The sequence below is a fragment of the Dipteris shenzhenensis genome, chromosome 19 (assembly GCF_047967505.1).
Source record: "Dipteris shenzhenensis isolate YYH24624 ecotype China chromosome 19, Dip_SZ_1.0, whole genome shotgun sequence".
Taxonomy (NCBI): Eukaryota; Viridiplantae; Streptophyta; class Polypodiopsida; order Gleicheniales; family Dipteridaceae; genus Dipteris; species Dipteris shenzhenensis.
The window spans coordinates 18,885,772-18,907,486 of record NC_141614.1 but is presented as its reverse complement, the minus strand read 5'-3'; the positions used below and the strand labels follow the sequence as shown (position 1 = coordinate 18,907,486).

The following is a 21,715-nucleotide window of genomic DNA, read 5'->3' as shown; positions in this document are numbered from 1 at the left end:
AAACCTTAATGAAGTGTACAAGGCGATTTGCAATCCCAATTAATGGGTTCACTTGGTGCTCTAGCTCAAGACAAAAGTACCAGCACACAGATGCCTCTTAAGAATTTGTCAAGATGACACGCTTCTATATCAGCTTGTAGATTTGTGCAATTACAAGGCGTACCACCGTAAGAGGGTAGGAGAAGTTAGAATTTGATGTGAAATTTTTCAGAGGAGCCAAAGACACTATAGGCATGTACATGCTTGTCCATATTTGACAACCCTCATGTACATAGCTACACATGCACATGCACGACCATGCCTAGAGGAACATAACTGTTTGTATAAGAAGCCTAAAGGAACATGATCTGAAATATAAATCACCTAAATAGAGGCAGTTGCAAACGAAACCAGGAGAGAAGTAGCAGAGTAAAGCTGATCATTATGCATATAGCATGCACAGCTACAGATAAACTTACAAAACATTTGCTACATTATATCACTTACAAGTGTTTTACTTACCTTATTCAGGTCGCACATAGGGAAGAGATCGCACATAGGGAAGAAGAGTTTGTGTTAGTTCATTGAATTCATTGCTTACCAATGAAGAGACCTGCCTAGTCACTTTGGGTTGCGAATCATGATTGACTGCTCCAACAGGGGGCTACAATTGACTTTCAACACCGTACCTTTGCGTAGCCGGTTCCTTGGTTATTTGCTCGGATGCCCTCTACTGATGTGTCATCCACTGCTCTCTAGGCCGATCTACTATGTCGTACCCAAGTCCACCAGCTTCTATCCAAAGCCTTATGTTATGTCTGCACATGTCTTCCACAAAATCCCCCCATAGGGAATGCACGCCCTATTTCTACTGCCCAATGCCACCGCTCACAGAAAGAAATCCATGTCCTTTATCTCCACGTCATCAATATGCTATGACATAAGGTCATCCAGCGTTCCAAGAGTCCATGGGCGTGTGAGCCTCACCTAGAACCAAACAAGTTCCTTTTTATTAGAAGAGCCTAATGATCCTGTATGGTTGATCAAGAGTTTCTTGGGCCAAGTTGAGCATTCTCATAAGAGCAATATGTTTTACAAGCTTCATATAACCTTTGAAACTGTAGAAAGGAATTTATGTAGTCTCCTGCTCGTCAGAACCAGAGGGAAAGAATTGAAGCATAGGAAACAAGTAAAATCCCATATTCAAGGAGCTGAAGCAAAAATTGGGCTGAATTATACTATGGTTACCCAGGATATTGAAGAAGGGCTGGCTGGATGTATCTTTCCGAAAAAGAAAAAGAAAATCGAATTGAACATTGTCAGGAGCCAATATGCAATGTGCAAATTTATGCCGAAATACTATACTTTGGCACCAAATATTATGTTGATTCAAAAGATACTTGTCTGCCAGAAATTCTGGCACTGCAATGGCAGAACAAGCCACATCATTTTCTAGGACAAGATATGCTGACTCTGCTTGGAAGACAGAAATAGAGGTTTCCTGTAGATTCTCAGATAAGATTCTGAGAATCTGCCAATTCTGCTTAGAAGACAGAAATAGATCTCTTAATCAGAGGCTTGATCTTTTCAAAAGACTTGATGGACTGACCTGCAGGAATTGGTAAAAAGCATGTCAGACAGAATCCATGATTTTTGTTACAGAAGGGGTAAAAATATTGTGCATTAGGAGTCGCTTACAGCATAGATATCATACATATTTGCACAATCACAATGAATCACAACACGTGAGGTCAAAGTAGGGAGAGGAGAACCATACCTTAACATGGTGAGGTAAAATTTTTACATCGAAAGGTGTATATAGCCAAGCTTCCTCAGATAAATGTACAAAGTTTTCTAGCTTGCTTGTATAAACATCAGCATAACGTTGCACATTGTAAGAAAAAGCTGACTCTTTCCCTGTATCAGTGAGGAAAGTAGAACCGAAATGTGGATTGAACATAGCTTTCATTGCTGACCGTGCTTTTTGCCTTTCCTCCCTCAAGGACAGAAGAAGCAGCTTTTCATCTTCACCTCTGGGATTTGTCATGGGCAAACCGTGAAATTTGCCCAATAACTCCTGCATTATGTGATATTTTGCCTGACATAACCAACAAACTTATAATCACTGTCATAAAATTGACGTGATAATCACTCACCCAGTATCTTTTACAGATAAGCATAAAACCTTAAATACTAGATAAGGTACATGTACCGTCACAATTTCCAAACTTGACTTTGCCTCCATTTAATTTAAGCAGATTCCTTTTCTGTTGCGTAGTTGAAAGATTGAGTGAGCTCTGTCTCAGAGAATCTCCCATTTTAAACATGCCATAACTTTTCTTTAAGGGGTAGCTGTAACAGAGTTTTCCTTGGGTGGTATAGCTGGCCTTTGCAGTTGAACTGCCTAATAATTACCAGCAATTTCTAATGGATTATGGTCTACATGTCACAAAGATCGATGAAGAAATATTCAGCATTTCTAGCAGGAAAGCATATATATGGAATATTCTGATCACTGCTTTAGTTACAGTAAAAAGTTTGACATGCTCGATCTAACGAATTTCATAGTCTGTGTTTAACATTGCCTTTTAAACTGGCGGTATTTGTTTCTTCTGGAAGTCAATCGATTCTGATGTCGATGTGTCAACTTCACCATAATAGCCTGTAATGTGAGGATGTAATTGAGGGTGGACTGACGTGCATCACTAGTGCTGACCCACATAAGTCGGCCATCAAGTGGCTAACGATGATACTCCAATACTTGCTCGCATCCAAAGGGTTTCCTGTTTCGTGAAACAGGATAAAAGTATCAATGACTGCGAATATGGCGAGGATCAGGGTCACTGTTTCCCAATCGTGGTTAGAATTTTTATTGAGGGAACCCCGGATCTTATGTGTTGCCATTCTGCAAATTTGGATGGAGTCTTTAAGATCGATAAGGGTGAAGACTGCCAATTGAGTTAGGTGGCAGCAGATGCAAGACCTCAGGTGTGGGCTGGTTGGGTGTTTGTATAGGGTATCATAGCAAGAATTCCAAATGGCAAGGTCATGGATGGGGTAGGGCAATCTCTTTTTTGAGTGTTTCATCCAGAATTCCTTGGAGTTGTCACTATGAAGGATGCTAAGTAATTCTTGCTCAAGGTGTATAGGAACTATTGCTTCTTGGGTCACAAATGTGTTATACTTTTGCACACTCTGTTCCCTATCATGGTGCATTCGTTTAATCTGAGCACCAGCATCATCTGAGCGCTTTACATAATTGAGGAACAAAAACGCTTTCTCATGGACTTCATGTTGGTGGATATCAGAGTCTTACTGTGAGTCCTACAGTCGTGGAGTGTTTTGTCTACAAGAAATTTACTTTAACAGCATGTTTCTACTATTATTTCCACTACTCAAGCTTTGGAATTGGAGGAACCCTTTACTGAGAGGGAATTATCAGATGTAATCAAATCCTGTGGTAGATGGAAATCTCCAGGATGGGATGTCTTATAGTTGAGATTTTTCTAGAATATTGGCCTCTTTTGAAGCATACATTGTTGCATATGGTGAATTCTGCTTGGCAAAATCAGAAAATGCCAGACACATGGAAGAGAGGTCTTGTTAAACTCCTTCCAAAAAAGCAAATTTGTGAATCTTTGGCTGATTGGAGACCTATCACGCTTATGCCAGTCATTTACAAAGTTACTACCAAAATGATTGTTGATCGGCTGAAAGGCTATTTACATGATGGGTTGCATCCTGTGCAATATGTTTTGTTCCTCGTAGGCATATCACAGATAACATTGCTGATGCTTATGTTGGAATCAAATATGCCAAATATATGCAACAGGATGTTTTGCTATTGCAAGTTGATATTGCCAAAGCTTTTGATACTTTTAAGTGGGACTTTATTTCATCAACTACCTTCTCGCCCCCCTCATCTCCCCTGGTCCCCTCTTAGCCCCCCCCGTCCTGCTCTCAGTGCTCCCACCCCCCCTTCCTGCCCCCCCGCCTCCCCCTTCTTGCACCCCCATCTCCCCTGGCCCCCTGCCTTGTCTCATCCCTCCCGCCCCCCTTCGCTACCTTTCCACCTCCTATCCCTGCCCCCTACCAACCAGCTCCCCTCCTCACAGAGGTGAGAAAGACATATAAAGCACACAAACCTTCACACCTCAGTTTATGTGCCTCCCATGCATCAATCCAGGCATTGGGTGCACTTACGCATAGTACTCAAGTACCCCATCTCGCCCTTCGAAAAATCCTTTCCTAGGTGGTTTAATGGGGAGCTTCTTTTTCCCCGTTATATGAGCCAAAGACCACAATTTAAGAGCGCATTCACATGTGCAGGGGGGGGTAACCCCATTAGGACGCCCATTTGGAGCCAACGGGAAGAAATGCAAAAGATGCCTTCCCTGCAAACCTGCTTTCCTGACCTTTGCAAACTTCAGTGCTCAGATTTGGGTCTTCTTGGAGAATTATTTCACAGTCACATCTAGTGCATTCGCCACTGTCTGGGCGCCTTGTTCACAGCTCGGCGCCTTCTTCCAACCTGTTTGCAGCCCTGGGGCCTGCACCGACCCTGCCAAGAGGGGTGCAGCATGGATGTGCTAGGAAACTAGCGAGAAAGTATGAAATATTATTGTCAACAAATGCGATACTATCGCTGATATTAACAGGTAGTATTTATACTGTTACCAGCAATAATACTTAAATAGCCTGCCAGTATATAGCATGTTTCGCCAATCGTCTTATTGGTGGAGGGCAGGGCAGAAGGGAAGTAGATGAGGCAGAAGGGAGGTGGATGTGCTCGCTCGGGGCTAAAAAGGAAGAAAGCAAGCGGGATGGGCTGAAGTGGGGCGGCTTAAGGCTGACGGGCTGAAAGAAAGAAATAAATTTTATTACATGGGTCTATGAGACTATGAGAAACCATATACAAACAAGCTGGAAGGGTGGAGCTACTAAGCGAGCATCAACACCCATACTACATGCTACATGCTACATAGTCATAAGAACCTAAATACAAAGCCAAAGCATAATGCCCATGTCAGTGTGGCCCCCATCATCGCCACTATCATCATAGATCATCAGAATACATAAAGAATCCAACGCAAGATCATGAAGGACCCAGTGCCCGATGAAGTGGTAGCATAAAGTCAGAGATAGAGTGTTGTTGACTATTTGTGGGCGCTATGTGGCGTGGTCTCTTGGCAGAGGCTCTGCATCAGACCAGGGCTACGGTGACCCCAGTAGGTCGTACCCCCATCTTGAGCATGGAAGGAATGTCCCCAAGTGTAATCTGTGTGTCCATCCTCTGTTCGGTATGATGCGTCACTAGATCTGGGTCCTGACCGCATCGTAGGTCCATGTGGTGATAACCTGTGCTATGTGGCTGAAAAACCTCTGTGACTATGCTCTGAGGGTCTGCCAGTGCATTTCGTCCCTATCTCTATGATCTAAGAAGGTGATCTTGATGTCTAACTACCTCATGGATGAAGGCAGCCAAACATCTCTGGTCTAAAAAGGTGAGGAAGCGGGAAAGTAACCAAAATTTGTCTCTGAAGAGGCAATAAAAGTGACCTCGGATCTCGTAGTATATTGGACACCTGAAGATGCAATGCTCCAATCTCCTGTAGCTCACATAGAGTGCATATGCGCCGCTCCCTAGGTACTCCCTTGGCTCACCCACTCTCAATGCAAAGTCAATGTGAAGAAACCCAAAACTACCCAATAGAGATCCTCAATGAATGGGGGAGGTGGACCCAGTTATATCCAGGAGGATCAATAAAACCCACGTCAGAAATACGTAGGCAGTGATCTCTGTAGAAGCTAAGTTTCACTGGGAGTTCTACGGTTCCAATCAGGTTCGGAATATGTGTAGCTGCAAGAGGTTTTCCTGTATTAAACTCGTGATACCTAAGTGGGAGAAACGGCGCATAGATGCTATACTGGAAGGGGGTAAGTCTAAGTCCCAATCTCTCGCATCGTGATGCCATACACTCTGTTGAGACGGGGCTGCATAGCTGGTCTATCATAAAAATAGGGCTAGAAAAGAGAACCCCTAGGTATGTGTAGGACGAGACAATCTCAACCGGTGATCCATCAAATGTGAACTGCTCTCTATGCATGGTTGTTCAGGAGGTATATAGAAGACCATGACCTTGGTTTTGCCAAGGTTGACCTTCAAATCGTGTGACTCACAAAAGGACTGTAGTGCATCTGAATGTCTATGAAGGCCCCCTACAATACAAGAAGATCTGAATCAAAGTACCAGTGAGAGAGCACCCACCCGACCTAGAGTTTGTATAAAGGTCTCGCGCTCATCTATGTAGAGGCCAAACAGGGTGAGTGAAATCGGACAACCTTGTTTGAGGATTGAGTGGGCTCAAGCTGTGCGGGTTGAGGGGAAGTAGGGCTGGGAAGTGGATCTATTATGTGGCTGATGTCATTCATGATGATGGCACTCTCCTTTCCTTTCCTTTGGCTGCTGGAAAGTATGGTTTAGGAATGCACTATCGCCCTATATGGCAAGCTATTACTCGTATGCTTCTGCCCTTTCAGCCCGCCGTACCGCCTCTAGAGCTTCAGGATAGGCTTCAGGATTGGACTCTTCTTTCATCACACTCGTCCATTCAACCTTTGAAGCTCGCCAATATTACAGTGTCATGTCTATATAAAGTTCTATTGCCTCCACCATGGGCTGCAGCTAGGGCAAATCAGATTTGGCATTTGGATCATCTAGCAAATTGGTGGCGGAAAAGATTGAAGCAGATTTGGCATTCCAAGGTCCCTCTTCGCAATAGGTCTTTTTATGGCTTATTCTGTTGGGGGTTCTCCCATCTGGGCAGCTTCTAGCACGCCGATGTATTGCTCCCACTATTTGTCGTCATTGTTTGTCTCGGAGGGAGTTTGTGTCTCATATTTTTTGGCACTGCCCCGACACCTGTGATTTCTTGGGTCTTCTTTGGCAACGGTTGCAATTGAGATTTCCTCATGCAACCTTCAGCAAGTCTTTCTTCCTTTTTGGGATTCATCCTCGCCGACCAGAGTTTCAGTTGTTCTTTTCATGGGTTCGCTACTCGGCACTCTGGACTCTCTTGTAAGATAGAAACCATAGAGTCTTTGGTGATCCTACCTTTTCTACTTTAATTTTTTTCATACGATCTTTATAGCAATCTCTCTTTGATTGTTTGCAAACTCATTACATAGATTACAATGTATACTTGTCATAGACTAAAAATTTCAGCTGATGTACTCTTGAGCTCTCTTTTCAGGGGAAGACTATAATCATCAAAATTTTCACCCCAAAAAAAAGTGTGTGTGTGTGAGAGAGAAAGAGCTCGAGAGCGTGAGAGAGAGCAGGTCGTGAGACAGAGGAGGTCCCATACAGCTCCCCCACCTGTCCGTACACCTGTACTGTTGCCGTACAGGTGTCGTACGGCCGTACGAACAGGCCCGCCTCTTCCTGCGCAACCCCGTGCAATCCTGTTCCAGTTGTGTGTGTGTGCATCGCCATCGTTGTTCCCTTCTGAAGCCCCCTCCGTATGTCCGTACACCCCCGCCTTTTTCCATACAGTCTAGCCCCCACGCGCCAGCATCTCCGTCCATTTCGTCTTCCTCCGTACAGCCTCCGCGTGCCCTGTCAGCATCCCGTACAGTTCGTACAGTCCCGTTTATCCGTACAGTCCATACAACTTCATCTTGTCCGTACTGTTTGCCCTATATTTTTCCCATGCTATTTGCCCTGTACAAACCCTGCTGTACAGCTTTGGTTTTTTCTGCCTCTTCATCGATCTTGCCTTGCTTACCTCCATGGAGGACTATCTTAAAAGCTATTCCCGGAAAGACCTCTCCCGGGACTCCAAAAGACAGCAAGTTGATTTCTCTACTTCAGCCTCTGTAGATACTATGTTTTCGACATGCTCAAGGATGAATTTCATCACAGCCGGAAGGAGTGGGCCAAACCTCCCCCGGCCCTCAAATATAAGCTGAAGCTGCCCTCATTGGTCGCTCCTCTCCAAAAGTTTTCTCGGCAAGCAGTTATCATTTTCTTCCCAGGGAAGCTGTAGCTCAGTGGGTTCAGGCTTTGTTGGGAGGTTGCTTTGTTGGAGTATACTTTGCTTCTCGAGGTTTTTATGAAGTGCACTTTTTGGATGCCTCATATCGTCAACAGATATTGGAGATGTCCCCTCTATTCTATGGCAGACAAATGGTCCATGTCATGCCATGGTCGCCAAATAAGGATTATCACGGTCTCATTCAACATCACTGCCCTGTATGGGTTGAGGTAGTGGATTTTTCGGACTATATGAGGGCTGAGTTACCAAGTCTGGCAGCTACTTTGGGGCAAGTTGTATGCCCACCCCGTCCTTCGGGTAATCGAAATCGGTTTTGTGTTCTTTGGGATACAGATCACCCAACCCCTCCTTCCATTGCGGTAGAGGTGGAGGATGTTCCCTTGGGCCAAAAATATTTTGACTTGAAATGGGGAGTATTTGCAGGTGCTTGTTTCACATGTCATAAGTTTGGCCACCTAGCTTCACAGTGTCCTGCAGTCCTGCATCAGCTCCCACCTACAGCTATTGCTCCAGAAAATACTTCCCCTCCAACTTATGGTCCAGGGCCTAAGGCTATGCCTAGCAAGTTGGGGGATATGGCATCTAAATCTGCCCCTCCCAAAGAAAATGTGGTTCAGGTTCCAGCCAAGCAAAAGGATAAGGGAAAGGGCAAAATTTCAGAATCTCATGCCTCTCCCCAGGGTGCCTGGCAGCAACCCAAAAAGGTATTTGCGCTCAAGCCACGACCGTTACAATCTCGCCATTGGAATGCCTCTACTTCCACCCCTGGTCAGGCCTCTACCCCTGCTGATACCCTCACTTCTCAACTATGGGTTGATGTGCTCACGAGGGGCATCCCTGTATGTGACAATGATGAGGATTATAGAGCTACTGATCCACGAGGCCAGGTGGACGTCGATGTCATGGCTGAGGCCTGACAACTTACACCTTTACTATGCTTTTTGGTTCGGCTGTACATACCTTCTATGTCTACTTCAATTATTTGCATTACATACAATGTTCAAGGTCTTTGCAATGTCAATAAGTGGAGACTTTTTTGGCACTATGTACATAGAATGCACCCCGATGTAATTTCTTTACAGGAACACAACCAACACTTCTTGGCTGGCCAGCAAGGCCACTTTGCTGGTTATGACATCTTTTATGCTGGTACAATGCACTCTTCGGGGGTATGCATGCTGGTGAAACATGATATGCAGCCCACGGTTGCTTACAATGACCCCCAGGGTCGATGGATAGTGATCAGATGCATCTGTCATGCTGATCTTTATGAAATAGCATCTGTCTATGCCTCTCAAACTTCTGCGACAAGAGCTCGAATGTGGGCCTCCCTCAAACAATATCCATGGCTGTCTAATGCCTTTTTGTGTGGAGACTTTAATAACTCGCCTGCCCTCCAAGAAAACACCACTCATCGTTCTCACATGATCCCCACTGAGCTTCGACATTGGGAAGATATGCTTTCTTTCTTGCATGCAGAAGATTTATGGCTCTCAATAAGGGATAGAGATATGGGTTACACATACCGTCACAATGCCTTTACTCATTACTGGGCTCGACTTGACAGATGGTATTTGTTGCATGCTCAGCAGTATGCTAGTTTCACATGTGCACTATGGGTTGATGATTCTCTCTTGCTATTTGATCACTTTCCAGTATGCTTGACATTATCTATAGCACGTTTGACAGATGATATGCCCTTTTTTGGTCATCGCCTACTCCATGTTAATAGTGCTTATTTGCTTCATCAACAATTTCAGAACATGGTGAGAGTGGCTGTCCGCCCCCTCCTCTTACATGCTCAGGAGGACATGGACTTCGCTTGGATCAGTCTTGCCCATCGTTTGCAGTCTGTTATTCAAGATTATGGACGGAGTTACATGGGAAACCTCAGGCTTAAGCTGAAATGGGCTCAATCTCATAAGCAACAAATGGATGTAATAAGCTCTTATAGGCAGCTCACCTCCTCTGAACAGGATTCTTGTGCTTATGCGGTTCACATCATCCATCAAAATGATCTTCGCAAATTAAAGAAGTGGCAAATCTGAGCTCGCATGAAACCCCTTTTGGATAAGGGCTGCTCCTCAGATAGGCGAAAGGAGAATATTTGCAGGATCAGGCAAGATGATGGCACCTGGACCACCTCCAAATCAGAATTGGAATCGCAATGCTCTAGTCATTTCCAGCATCTCTCTTCTCTTCAGCCTGATCATTCAATGCAAGTGAATGCAGCTAGGTTTCAATTTCTAATGCATATTCAGCCCATATTGTCCCCCGGAACAAGCTCGTGCACTAGAGCAGCCCTTTATGCTTAATGAACTGGATGATGCTTTGAGTCATTTACATAAAGGCAGCTCTCCTGGTTGGGATGGTTTGACTGTTGAATTTTTCCGTGCATTTTGGGGTGATCTCAAGAACACTCTGCTTCTTATGATCAATCATGCTTGGGTAGAACAATCTCTTCCTCCTTCTTGGAAACATGGCCTTGTCAAATTGATCCCTAAAAAAAGGCTGTGTGAGACAATGGCTGATTGGCGGCCCATATCCCTTATGCCACTCATTTACAAAGTCATTGCCAAAATGATTGTCCTCAGGGTTCGATTTATCTTGCAAGCAGGACTTCATCCCAGGCAGTATGGGTTTGTTGTTCCCAGAAGACAGATTACTGACAATATCTCCAATGCTTTGCTTGCAATTGAGTATGCCAGATATTCTAAACAAGATGTTCTCATTCTGCAATGGACATTGCCAAAGCATTTGATACTGTCCACTGGGATTTTATTTCTCAGACTATGCATAAATTGGGATTTGGCCCTCGGCTGGTCCATATAATTTACTGGTTCTATTCTCATGCCACTGCGCAGTGTTTGCTTGGTGGTGGGTTGTCAAGAGCATGGACTATCACCCGCTCAGTGAGACAGGGTTGCCCTCTTAGTTAGCTACTGTATGCCATTGCTACTCATCCGTTATTGTTGCATATGGACCATCTTGCAGATACAGGGCAGCTTCATGGCTTGCAAATTCCAGGGGCACAGCCGTTTCTTGCACAGGCATATGCTGATGATTCATATTTCATGCCCAGGAATTCTCAAAGTGACCTCTCTCATTTGATGCATACTCTGAATGTTTGGCATAGCTGCTGGACGGCATATTACAGAAATCGAATCTTCTAGCATTGAAAGAAGCTGATTGGCATAATGCACTACTGTAGCCAGGCCACATCCTCCCTTCCCATACTCTTGTGAGGCATTTAGGGTATCCCATTGGCTGGAATATTACCCCTCAACAACAGCTCAAATGGGTGCTTCAAAAGATCAACAAGAAGCTGGAATACTGGCATTTGTCCACTTGGCCTCTACATGTTCGACTTCGGATAGTACAGTCTATCATTATGGCATACGTACAATTTTATTTGCCTCTTCTTCCCTCGTCTTTTAAGCATTTGGCTTCCTATATGTCCCAGGCTATGGAGATATTTTGGAAAAGCAAATCTCACAAAAAGGCTTTGCGACTACTTCCCATGCAGTCTGTTTGTTCTCCTAAGACTCATGGGGGACTGAATATTCTCAATCTTCAGTTTCATATGTTGGCAAGAAAGAGCACTATGATTGCTGATTTTTTCCAGCAAAAACAGCCATGGGCTATTATGTTAGCAGCTATGTGTGGAAACATGATGTCCCATGCCTATGGGCATTGGATTACAGATCACTGGGAAGCAATCATGACCACATTTCAGGGGAAAATTCCTGGTTGTTCTGTTTCTACTGCTTTTATTCATGATTGGAAGAGAATTCTCTCTTATGCTAAATGGACAGGTGCTTCTTCCCTCATAGTAATTCTTTTCGCTTGGAAAGCATCCATTGGATGCAAGGTGTTTGAATCGCCTCTCGCTTTACAGGCACCTATTAAAGCATATAATCTTATGAAATTGGGCATAAGATTTGTCGGAGATGTTGTGGATCAACATGGTTATGTCCTTTCATTTCCACAAGCTTGCAGGACATTCCCCTTGGGTCTGCATCATAGGCCCATTTGGAGAATACTTACAACTATGTTGCAGCCATTTGTTTCCGTTCCTCCACTGTTTGTACAGGACAGATTGCTGGACTGGAATCTGACTTCCTTATCCCCTGCTACCTGTTCGCTTTCAATGCATAATCTGGCCTCCTCGATGGTCTACAGATTTCTTCTTCCACCGCCATGGATTGATAAGCATGCCAACACTCTTTGGAATTTGGATAGGCCTTTATCTTGGTGGCAATCACGACTCAAAAAAATTTGGAAAGCCAAATTACCATTGAAACATAGGCTTTTCTTTTGGAGATATACAGTGGGAGCTTTTTCCATTGGGGTGAAATTGGCAGCACGTCGCATTGCTTTCCCTTCCTGCCCCCGTTGCTCTCATCACCGTGAGATAGTTCCCCATTTGTTATGGTCTTGCCCGCACTCTCGGATATTGATCACTCATGTTTCTCATTTGCTGCAGCTTCGGTTTCCCTCCATCAGATTCGGGAAACTCTTCTGGATGTTTGGATGCTTCTCATCTCAGATGTCTCCATTCCTCCTTTTCTTTCACTGGACTCGTTTTTGGGTACTATGGACTATTTGGACACAAAGATTGCATTCTAGGATGGGACAACAGTTTCCTCAGGCATATGCTTTCTTCAGAATGTCCCTCAAGCAATCTTTATATGATAGTTATGCTGAGAGGGACTTGGATGCTACTAGCCTTGAAGTGTTTTCTGACTGTTTTTGAGTTCTTTCATTAGGCTCTCTTTTGGAGTCTAATGTCATGTACATTGATCTCATGTTAATAATATAGTTACTGGTTTCATAAAAAAAAAAGTGTGTGTGATGGTCTGTCCATGATTATGCAGGCTCTTTCTACATATGGATTGGTTGCTAGTCTTCGGGTCAATTTTCAGAAATCAAAATTGTTGCCGTTGCATGCTCATGAATGGCATGGTCTTTTGTGGCCTGGGGAAATTGTTTCCACTTCTCAATTGATTCGACATCTTGGTGGCTATCCTCTAGGTTGGGGACTCACCCGTTCTCAACAAACTGATTGGGTGCTCACAAAGTTGAGGGCAAAACTTGAATATTGGAAGCTTGCAACTTGGCCATTACATGTTCGTTTGCAAATAACACAATCCATTTTGATAGCATACATATAATTTTATCTGCCTCTCATCATGTTCACTAAGGCAGATCTGGTTTCCTTTATGTCTGCTATCATCGAAATTTTCTGGTGTTCAAAAAATGGCAAGACAAGTCTCAGATTACTCTCTATGCATCGTCTCTGATCTCCAAAGATGCACGGGGGTCTGAATATTCTCAATATTCAAATGCATCTACTTGCTCACAGAGGGAAAATGATGTTGCAGTTTATGCAAGGAGATCAGCCTTGGGCTTTCATGATCCACTCTCTTTTATTACATATTGATACTTCTGCTTTTGGGCATTGGTAGCCTACCCAGTGGGATTTCCTATTTGGCTCTATCCAAGGCAAGATCAGAGGCTGCCCTTTTGTCTCTCATCTGCTTCTTGATTGGAAACATATTTTATTCCACTTGGAATGGAATGGCCGGGCTTCTTTGTCGGGAAATTCTTTGAGGGCTGAGAATATTTATTGGTCTAAAGTATTCCACCCTTCTTTGACCATACAAGAACCTTGACGTTCTTATTTTCTCTCTTTCAAAGGCATTTCTTCTGTGGTGGATGTACTTCAGGATGATGGCACTCTTTTATCCTTTTCTATGGCTGCTAGCAAATACAGTTTGGGAGCTCATTATCGTCCTTTATGGCATCGGATTTCAGCAATGCTTCAACCGTTCTTGCCGGTACCTCGTTTGGAACTTCAGAATAGGCTTGAGGATTGGATTTTACATTCTTCTTCCTCTTCAGCTTGTCCTTTGAAGCTCTCACATATCACAGTGTCATCTCTGTATAAAGTGTTATTATTTCCACCTTGGATTTCTGACAGAGCAAATTCTGTTTGGCATATGGATCGCCCACTAAAGTGGTGGAGAAAGCGATCGCGTCTCCTTTGGCATTATAAAGTCCCTCTTCGGCAATAGCTTTTCCTTTGGCGAGTCCTACTTGGCATTTTTCCATCTGGCCAGTTACTCGCACATAGATATATTGCTCCGGCTGTTTGCCACAGATGTCTACACTATGCTGAATCTGTGCTTCACATCTTCTGGCACTGTCCACACACTTGTGATTTCATCGCTCTCATCCGACAGAGGCTTCGAGCGAGATTTCCTACTGTTACTTTTGGCAGGTTTTTCTGGTTGTTTCGTTTTCATCCAGCTAGACAAGGTTTTGACCTATTTTTTGTACGGGTACGCTACTAGGCACTGTGGACTCTATGGATGACAGAAATCATAGAGTCTTTGGTGATCCCCTATTTTCATCTTTTGTTTTTTTCAAACGATCTCTGCAGCAATCATTCTATGATTGCATTCAGACTCATTTGATTGATTAGGATGTATATACAGCTTATACTGAGATTTTCAATTGAGTAGTAGTTACTCCACTTTTGAAGTAACTATGAATGTAATTATTTTACAGCAATAAAAGATTTCTTCCCACAAAAAAAAAAAAAGTGTGTGTGTGATGGTCTAGCAGATATCTGACTCCCAGAGAGACTGTGCCTCATCTCTTTTGGCATTGTCCTTCCTCTTGTGCTTTCTTGGACTTCCTTGGGCAGATTTTGAGAGCTCGGTTTTGTTGGATTGCTTTTGGCAAGTTCTTTTAGCTTTTAGGTGTACATCCACCTAGACAAGAGTTTGATTTCTTTTTTGTTTGGGTTTGGTACTGGGCACTCTATACTCTCTGGAAGGATCGCAATCATAGGGTCTTTGGTGATCCTGTTTTTCCCAATTTCTCTTTCTTCGGACACTCTTGCAGCAATCGCTTTTTGATCGCTTGCAATCTCGTGTCTTTGATCATGATGTATATTTGTCCTACAGTGAGATTTTCTCTTGATGTATTATAACTCTCCCTTTCTAGGATAGCTTTTTTTTGTACTATAATGACTCAAAGATTCCACACAAAAAAAAAGTGTGTGTGTGTGATTTCAATTTTTCGGTGTAAGAGAGAGATCCCGAGCCCTCGTGCTCTCACGCTGCAATTGCTTGTTTCTCCCTCAGTTTGATGCCCTTGAGGTTTTGTTTGACGCCCGTTTTGTGTCCATACGCTCTGTCAGAAAATCTTAAAAAAAAAAAAAAATAAATCGTATTGTCAAAAATCCGTATGATTTTGTCTGTACAATCCAAAAAAAAAAAAGAAGAAGAAGTACAAAATTTTCCGAACAGTGCGTATAGCTTTGTCCGTACAGTTGAAAAATCTCGTACAGTTTTGTTAGTATAGTCGGGAAAAATCCGTACAATTTTGTATGTACAATTTTGTCCGCACACTCAATAATTACGTATAATTCTGTCCGTACAGTCAGAAAAATCCGTACATTTTTTTGGTCCTTATAGTCAGAAATTCCATACAGTTTTGTCCGTACAGTAAAAAAATACGTACTATTTGAAAATACATACAATCAGATTTTCATACACATTCGTCCGCACTGTTGTTTGTACAGATTCTGCTGCTGTTGTACCTGCTGTGCTTTCCTCCTTGTAAAGCTTTGCTACTTCCAAGCCTTTTCTTGTCTCGAATGGCGGATTATTCCTATGAGAAAAACTTTAATAAAGACAAGTCGGTTCCCAACAAGAAACAAAAAAAGGTGATGGATTCAGATGATTCCCTTCATGAATCTACTGAGGCTCAACTTGTTTATGAGGTTATGCATGAAGGGTTTGAAGACACCCGCAAAGGTTGAAAAGATCCACTTCCCACCACTGGCATTATGGTGGAAGTGGATGATATCTTTGATCTAGTTAAGGAGTATGCAAAGCATGCCATTATAATTTTCTTCCTAGGACAGATGCCTACTGCAGAAGATGTTGGGAATTGGTTGACTCAAACCCTGGGTGGTGCTTATGTCAAAAAAGTTCTTTATGCAACGAGGGGTTTTTTTGAGATCATCATGGCTGATGAGGAGCACCGTTAGGTTTTGCTAGAGCACTCTTCTCTCTTCTATGGCCAGTAGATGGTCCATGTCCTGCCCTGGTCTCCCACCCGGGATTATCAGGCATTGATTCAGCATCGTTGCCCTATTTGGGTAGAAGTTGTGGATTTTTCTCAATGCTCGTCTTCTCTTCTATCTAAAATTGCAGCTTCCCTCGGTAAGGTGGTATGTGGGATACAGATCATCCCACTCCAACTTCATATTCGGTTACTGTGAATAATGTTTCCATGGGGAGTGCCTTTTACAAGCTCAAGTGGGGGCTGTTTGCAGGTGCTTGCTTTGAATGCAAGCAATTTGGGCACATGGCTTCACAATGCCCTTCCCGAGCTCTACGGATGCCAGTGCAAGCTGAAATGGTTCAGCCTTTGAATAAGAATGCAAATGCCTCTTCTGTGGTAAAAAACAAAGGGGTCAAACAGTTTTTGTTTGTTCAAGACAAAGGCAAAGCCCCGGCTGTCTCAAATGGTGATGTTTCTTTTTCTGTGCCTTTGTCCTATCCACCTCAGGGAAAGGGGGAAAATTTTTTTACTGATGGATGGCAAACTCCTCGTAAAGTGATCTCCCCCAAGCGACCTTTGCCTTCTCGGACTTGGAGTGGTGCATCCTCTCATGGGAAAACACCTGCTTAAAACTCTGGTGTTGGCTTGACCTGGGCTGCTGTGATTGCAAATCGGACCTTGTTTCCTAAAGAACAAGTTGCTGCACTTTTCTCCTCTCCTCAAGTTGATGCTTCATCCCAAGGCAGAGGCCCGGACATTGAGGTGGAAATGCAGACGTAGACAGCCCGTTAGTTGCTGTACATACCTGTCCCGTAGCTGTAAATATGCTTGATCATCTGAAGTGTGTTACTCTCAATGTACACGGAATGTGTGATGGTCGCAAATGGAAACTGGTCTAGATGTATATCAGGCAATTGCAGCCTGATATAGTTGCTTTGCAAGAGCATAATCAGCATATGTATGTTGGTCAGATAGACCATTTTGCTGGTTATGATATCTTCTATGCTAGAGAGCACTCCTTTTCTGGTGTGGCTTTTTTGGTAAAGCACGACCTTCAACCTATTGTGGCTCTCAATGATCACCATGGTAGATGGATTATTGTTCAATGCCTTGTTCAATAATCTTCTCATGATAGAGCTTTGATCTAGGCTGCCATGCATAGCTATTCATGGCGACAACATGCCTTCATTTGTGGTGACTTTAATAATGCCCCTCAATCAGGTGACAACACCTCAAGCCACACTCATATGTTGGCTTCTGAAACATAGGCATGGTCTGATTTTTGGCTTTAATTGCGCTTGGTTGATCTCTGGAAGGAATTATAGCCCATGCTTCCGGGCTATATCTTTCAGCATAATGCTCAATCTTCTTATCGGGCACGCTTGGACAGATGGTATCAGGTTCATCCACAGCATTGTGATGCCTTTACTTGTTAAATTTGGGTTGATCATGCTTTCACACATTCGGATCATGCTCCTCTTTGGCTGAGGCTTTCCTTACATGAATTTCCCACTGACAGATTGCCTTGCCAAAGGCTTTTGCTAATTAATAATAGTTATATGGAGCATGCTGACTTTAAGGCCTTGGTCTCTGATGCTACTCTCGTCAGATACACATTGGTTCTGGCAGGCTTTTGTTGCTCGGATGCAAGCAGTTATTCGGGATTACGGCAAATCCTATATGCAAGCCACAAGGGAGACTGTAGCACATGCCAAATTTACTTGTCAGAGTTTGGACTGAGCTTGCTCATCTTCGCCCTTTGTCTTCAGACAAAAGCATGCTCTTATGTCAGGCTCAATTCTCTCTTCAATCCAATGATCGCAGAAAGCTTGCTAAATGGGAAACCCGATCCAAACAACGGGCTTTTTTGGATAAAGGCTGCTCTTCCAAGCAATTTTTTAAGAGCTTACACTACAAAAGACAAGCTGCCAATATCTGTCGGATCCGAATGCCTGATGGTTCTTGGTCAACATCTCGTTCAAAGCTTGCTGATTTGTGTGCAGCACTTCTCCACTCATTTTGGGCATGTGGATACTCTTTCTCCTCAGGTCGTGTCTGCACGTCAGCTTCTTTTGCAGCATGTTCATCCAATTCTGTCTGATGCTCAGGCTTTGGAACTTGAACATCCCTTCATTGAAAGGGAATTGTATGATGCACTGAGATCCTGTGGTCACTCATTTCCAAATTCCTCCGAGCACGAGTTGGGCGACACTACAAGCAAGCTGCTGATGTAGTTTGAGCTCGTTTGGTTAAGCATTTCAGGAGAAACAGACAAAAGACCAGTCGATTTTGCTAAGCTTCTATATGACGATCTGGCGCAACATTGTGCCTCTTCTTGCTGGTAGCCCTAGTCTGGTATACTAGTGTTATTTCTGCATAAAAATCCCCTTGAATAGAGCTACGAGCCATGCAAATTGTGGCCTCCAATCTACCTTGGTCTCTGCTGACAGAATTCTTCATATTTTGGTCAAAGGGTGTTGAGCAATCACCATAAGTTTGGGGCTTCTATTATTTACTGCAAATTTTCATTGTTTTGCTTGTACTTGAGTAGTAGAACTCAGTCGTGGAGCTCATGAGTGTCCTTATACTTCGCATTTAGAATGATGACTATGTGATTCTCTTTGACCATGATTGATGAGTACTTGAATTGTAAACATGACTAAGCCCGAGCAAGTAGAGAAGTTTGATGGAACTAGTTTCCATACTTGGCAAACAAAAGCTAAGTTTGTGCTTATGAAAAAGGGGATATGGAATGTTGTGAATGGAAAGGAAAAGAAGCCTACAAAAGAAGAAGCTAATTGGTTGATCAAAGACAAGAAGGCTCTTGCTATCATTGCTTTGGGATTAAGTGACTCATACATTCACCACATTGATGGCTTTGAAACTTCACATGAAGCTTGGGATCATCTTCACACAATATTTGGTGCACAAGGGAAATGCTTCAAATATATCTTGCTTATTAAGTTCCTTTGGCTACAATTGGAAAAGGGAATGTGTTATTTCATGAAGAACAACTCCAAAGAGAATGAAGCATTTCTTGTGAAGAAGGGCTACTTCAACAACAAAGCAAACCTGGCCGAAGGAAGAACTCCATCAGCAAATAAAGAATCAAACTTTGAAGATAAAGACTATGCTTTTTCAGCACTTTGTCTTTTGAATTTTTGTTTATCATCACTTGGTCAAATTTTGAGGTTCTCTGCCTGGAGTAGTACTCCAAAAAGAATGTCATATGTTTTGTTTTTTGTAAATCACCTCTGGTCACCATATGATGTAGGCCATGTGATGTGTGTTTGATCCCATGGTACCTCTTGCAGACATGAGAAACTAGGTCCACACAAAGGCCTATGATTAATCCTTGTACATGCAAGAGAGCTAACCATTTGGGGGGGTCTATCCCATTTTTGTAAACCTTCACCCTTGGGAACCCTTGCTAGCATGAGATCCTAGCCATAGATTTATCCTTGACCACCATGAGATGGCATGAGAAACTATGAGACTAGATGTATCCTTGACATTGCAAGAGGCAAACCCTTGAGGGGGGGTATGTTGGGATAAATGTGATCAAGGGCTTGCTCTATGGTGCATGTGTGCATCTAGGGGAGTCACATGTGTATGTGTGTGTGTGTTGTAAAGGCACATCTAGTGCTATGATGTGTCTAGTGTGTGACCTAAGTGATGATGTAAGCCAAAGGCCCCCACATGGGAGATTCCTTTGATTTAGGCCAGTCCCACTGATGTAGGGACTGATTGCCACTGATGTAGGGAAGGTGCCTTTGATCTAGGCCACCTTCTCCCCATTTCTATAAGAGAGAGTCACCTCTCTCACAATCAATAGAGAACAACATTTTTTGTTACATCTTGTGCTCTCACTCCTCTTCCAAGATGCATCTATTCTATCCCACGTGTTTCTACATGCTTATATTGGGATTAAATATGCCAAATACACACAGGAGGATGTTCTACTCTTGCAGGTAGATATTGCAAAAGACTTTGACACAGTTCAATGGGATTTCATCTCACAAACTATGCAAGCTTTGGGGTTTGGACAAAAAATGCAGCAGGTTATTTACTGGCTTTACAAAGATAGCAATGTGGCTTGCATTCTTTTTGGGGATATCTCTGATGAGTGGACTCTTTGTTGTTCAGTCCGCCAAGGATGTCCTCTCAGTGCTTTACTGTATGCCATTGCTACTCATCCTATGCTGCAATATATTAATCATCTTGTGGCTATAGGATCACTTCATGGCTTGGAATTGGATGCTAATCGCAGCATGGTTGCTCAAGCTTATGTTGATGATTCTTTCTTTACCCCGAAGAATACGCCACATGATCTTGGTGCCTTGATGCAGGCCCTCTCTGTTATGGTTTGGCAGCTGGTCTTCATGTTAGTTTTCAGAAGTCTAAGCTACTCCCTTTGCATTCCAAAGACTGACATAGTCTATTATGGCCCGGGGATATCATTCCACCCACTCAATTTGTTCGTCATCTTGGTTACCCTTTGGGGTGGGAACTCACTCGCTGACAACAAACTGATTGGGTTTTAGCTAAGCTTCAGAAAAAGCTTGAGTATTGGAATTTGGCAACCTGGCCTTTGCACGTTCGTCTTCGAATAGTGCAGTCCATCCTTGTGGCATATATTCAATTTTACTTGCCATTGATCATGTTCTCTAAGGCAGATCTTACATCTTTCATGTATGTCTTTATGGAAAGCTTCTGGCGATCCAAACATGGCAAAAAAAGTCTCAGGCTGCTTTCGATGCATCACATTTGTTCTCCCAAGATGCATGGTGGATTGAACATCATGGATATTCATGTGCATATTCTTGCCCACAGGGGGAAAATGTTGCTACAATTTCTGCAAGGTGATCAGCCTTGGGTTCTTATGATTAGGACTCTGGTCACTCATATCAATATTTCTGCTTTTGGTCATTGGCAACTCGATCAATGGGATTTCTTTTTTGGCTGCACTAATAGCACTTTGCCTAGCTGCTCTTTTGTCTCCCGCTTGCTTCTTGACTGGAAGCATGTTCTTTCTCATCTGGAATGGAATGGACGGCAATCTTTGCTTGGGAATTCTTTGAGAGTTGAAAGCATTCACTGGTCGAAAGCCTTTCAACCTCCCTTGACTTTACAGGAACCTCGACGTTCCTACTTTGTCTCGTTTAAAGGCATCACCTCGGTTGCTGATGTTAAAGATGATGCTAGTACTGTGCTCCCCTTTTCTCTAGCAGCCACTACATATGGATTGGGCTCTCATTTTAGTCCTTTGTGGCAACAAATTACTTCTATGCTTTCGCCTTTTGTTCCGATTCCTCCTTTGGAACTCCAGGACCGGCTGGAAGATTGGACTTTGACTTCTCCACGGTCCTCTTCTTGTCCTTTGAGCCTATCTCAGATTACTATACCTGCATTATATAAAATCCTTTTGCCTCAACCTTGGGTTTCAGAGAGAGGTGATTCTGTTTGGCGAATGCATCGCCCAGCCAAGTGGTGGAGGAAAAGATTACAGCAACTTTGGGCCTATAAAGTACCGCTTCGACAACATGTCTTCTTTTGGCGATTTCTTTTGGGAGTGTTTCCATCTGGACAGCTATTAG

At 43.3% G+C, this 21,715-nt stretch overlaps 1 protein-coding gene across 1 annotated transcript in view; it reads right to left on the bottom strand.

Moving 5' to 3' along the window:
• Nucleotides 1–353: 353 nt before the first annotated feature.
• Nucleotides 354–21,715, bottom strand: part of LOC147890181 (HAD-superfamily hydrolase, subfamily IG, 5'-nucleotidase) — a 125,829-nt gene continuing 104,467 nt past the window's right edge. Inside the window, exons 13-14 of the mRNA XM_087390684.1 lie at nucleotides 1,757–2,077; nucleotides 354–1,588 (exon numbers count right to left, since the gene is read on the bottom strand). Coding sequence (XP_087246810.1) covers nucleotides 1,550–1,588; nucleotides 1,757–2,077 — 360 coding nt within the window. The 3' untranslated portion in view covers nucleotides 354–1,549. The remainder of the gene's footprint in view (nucleotides 1,589–1,756; nucleotides 2,078–21,715) is intronic.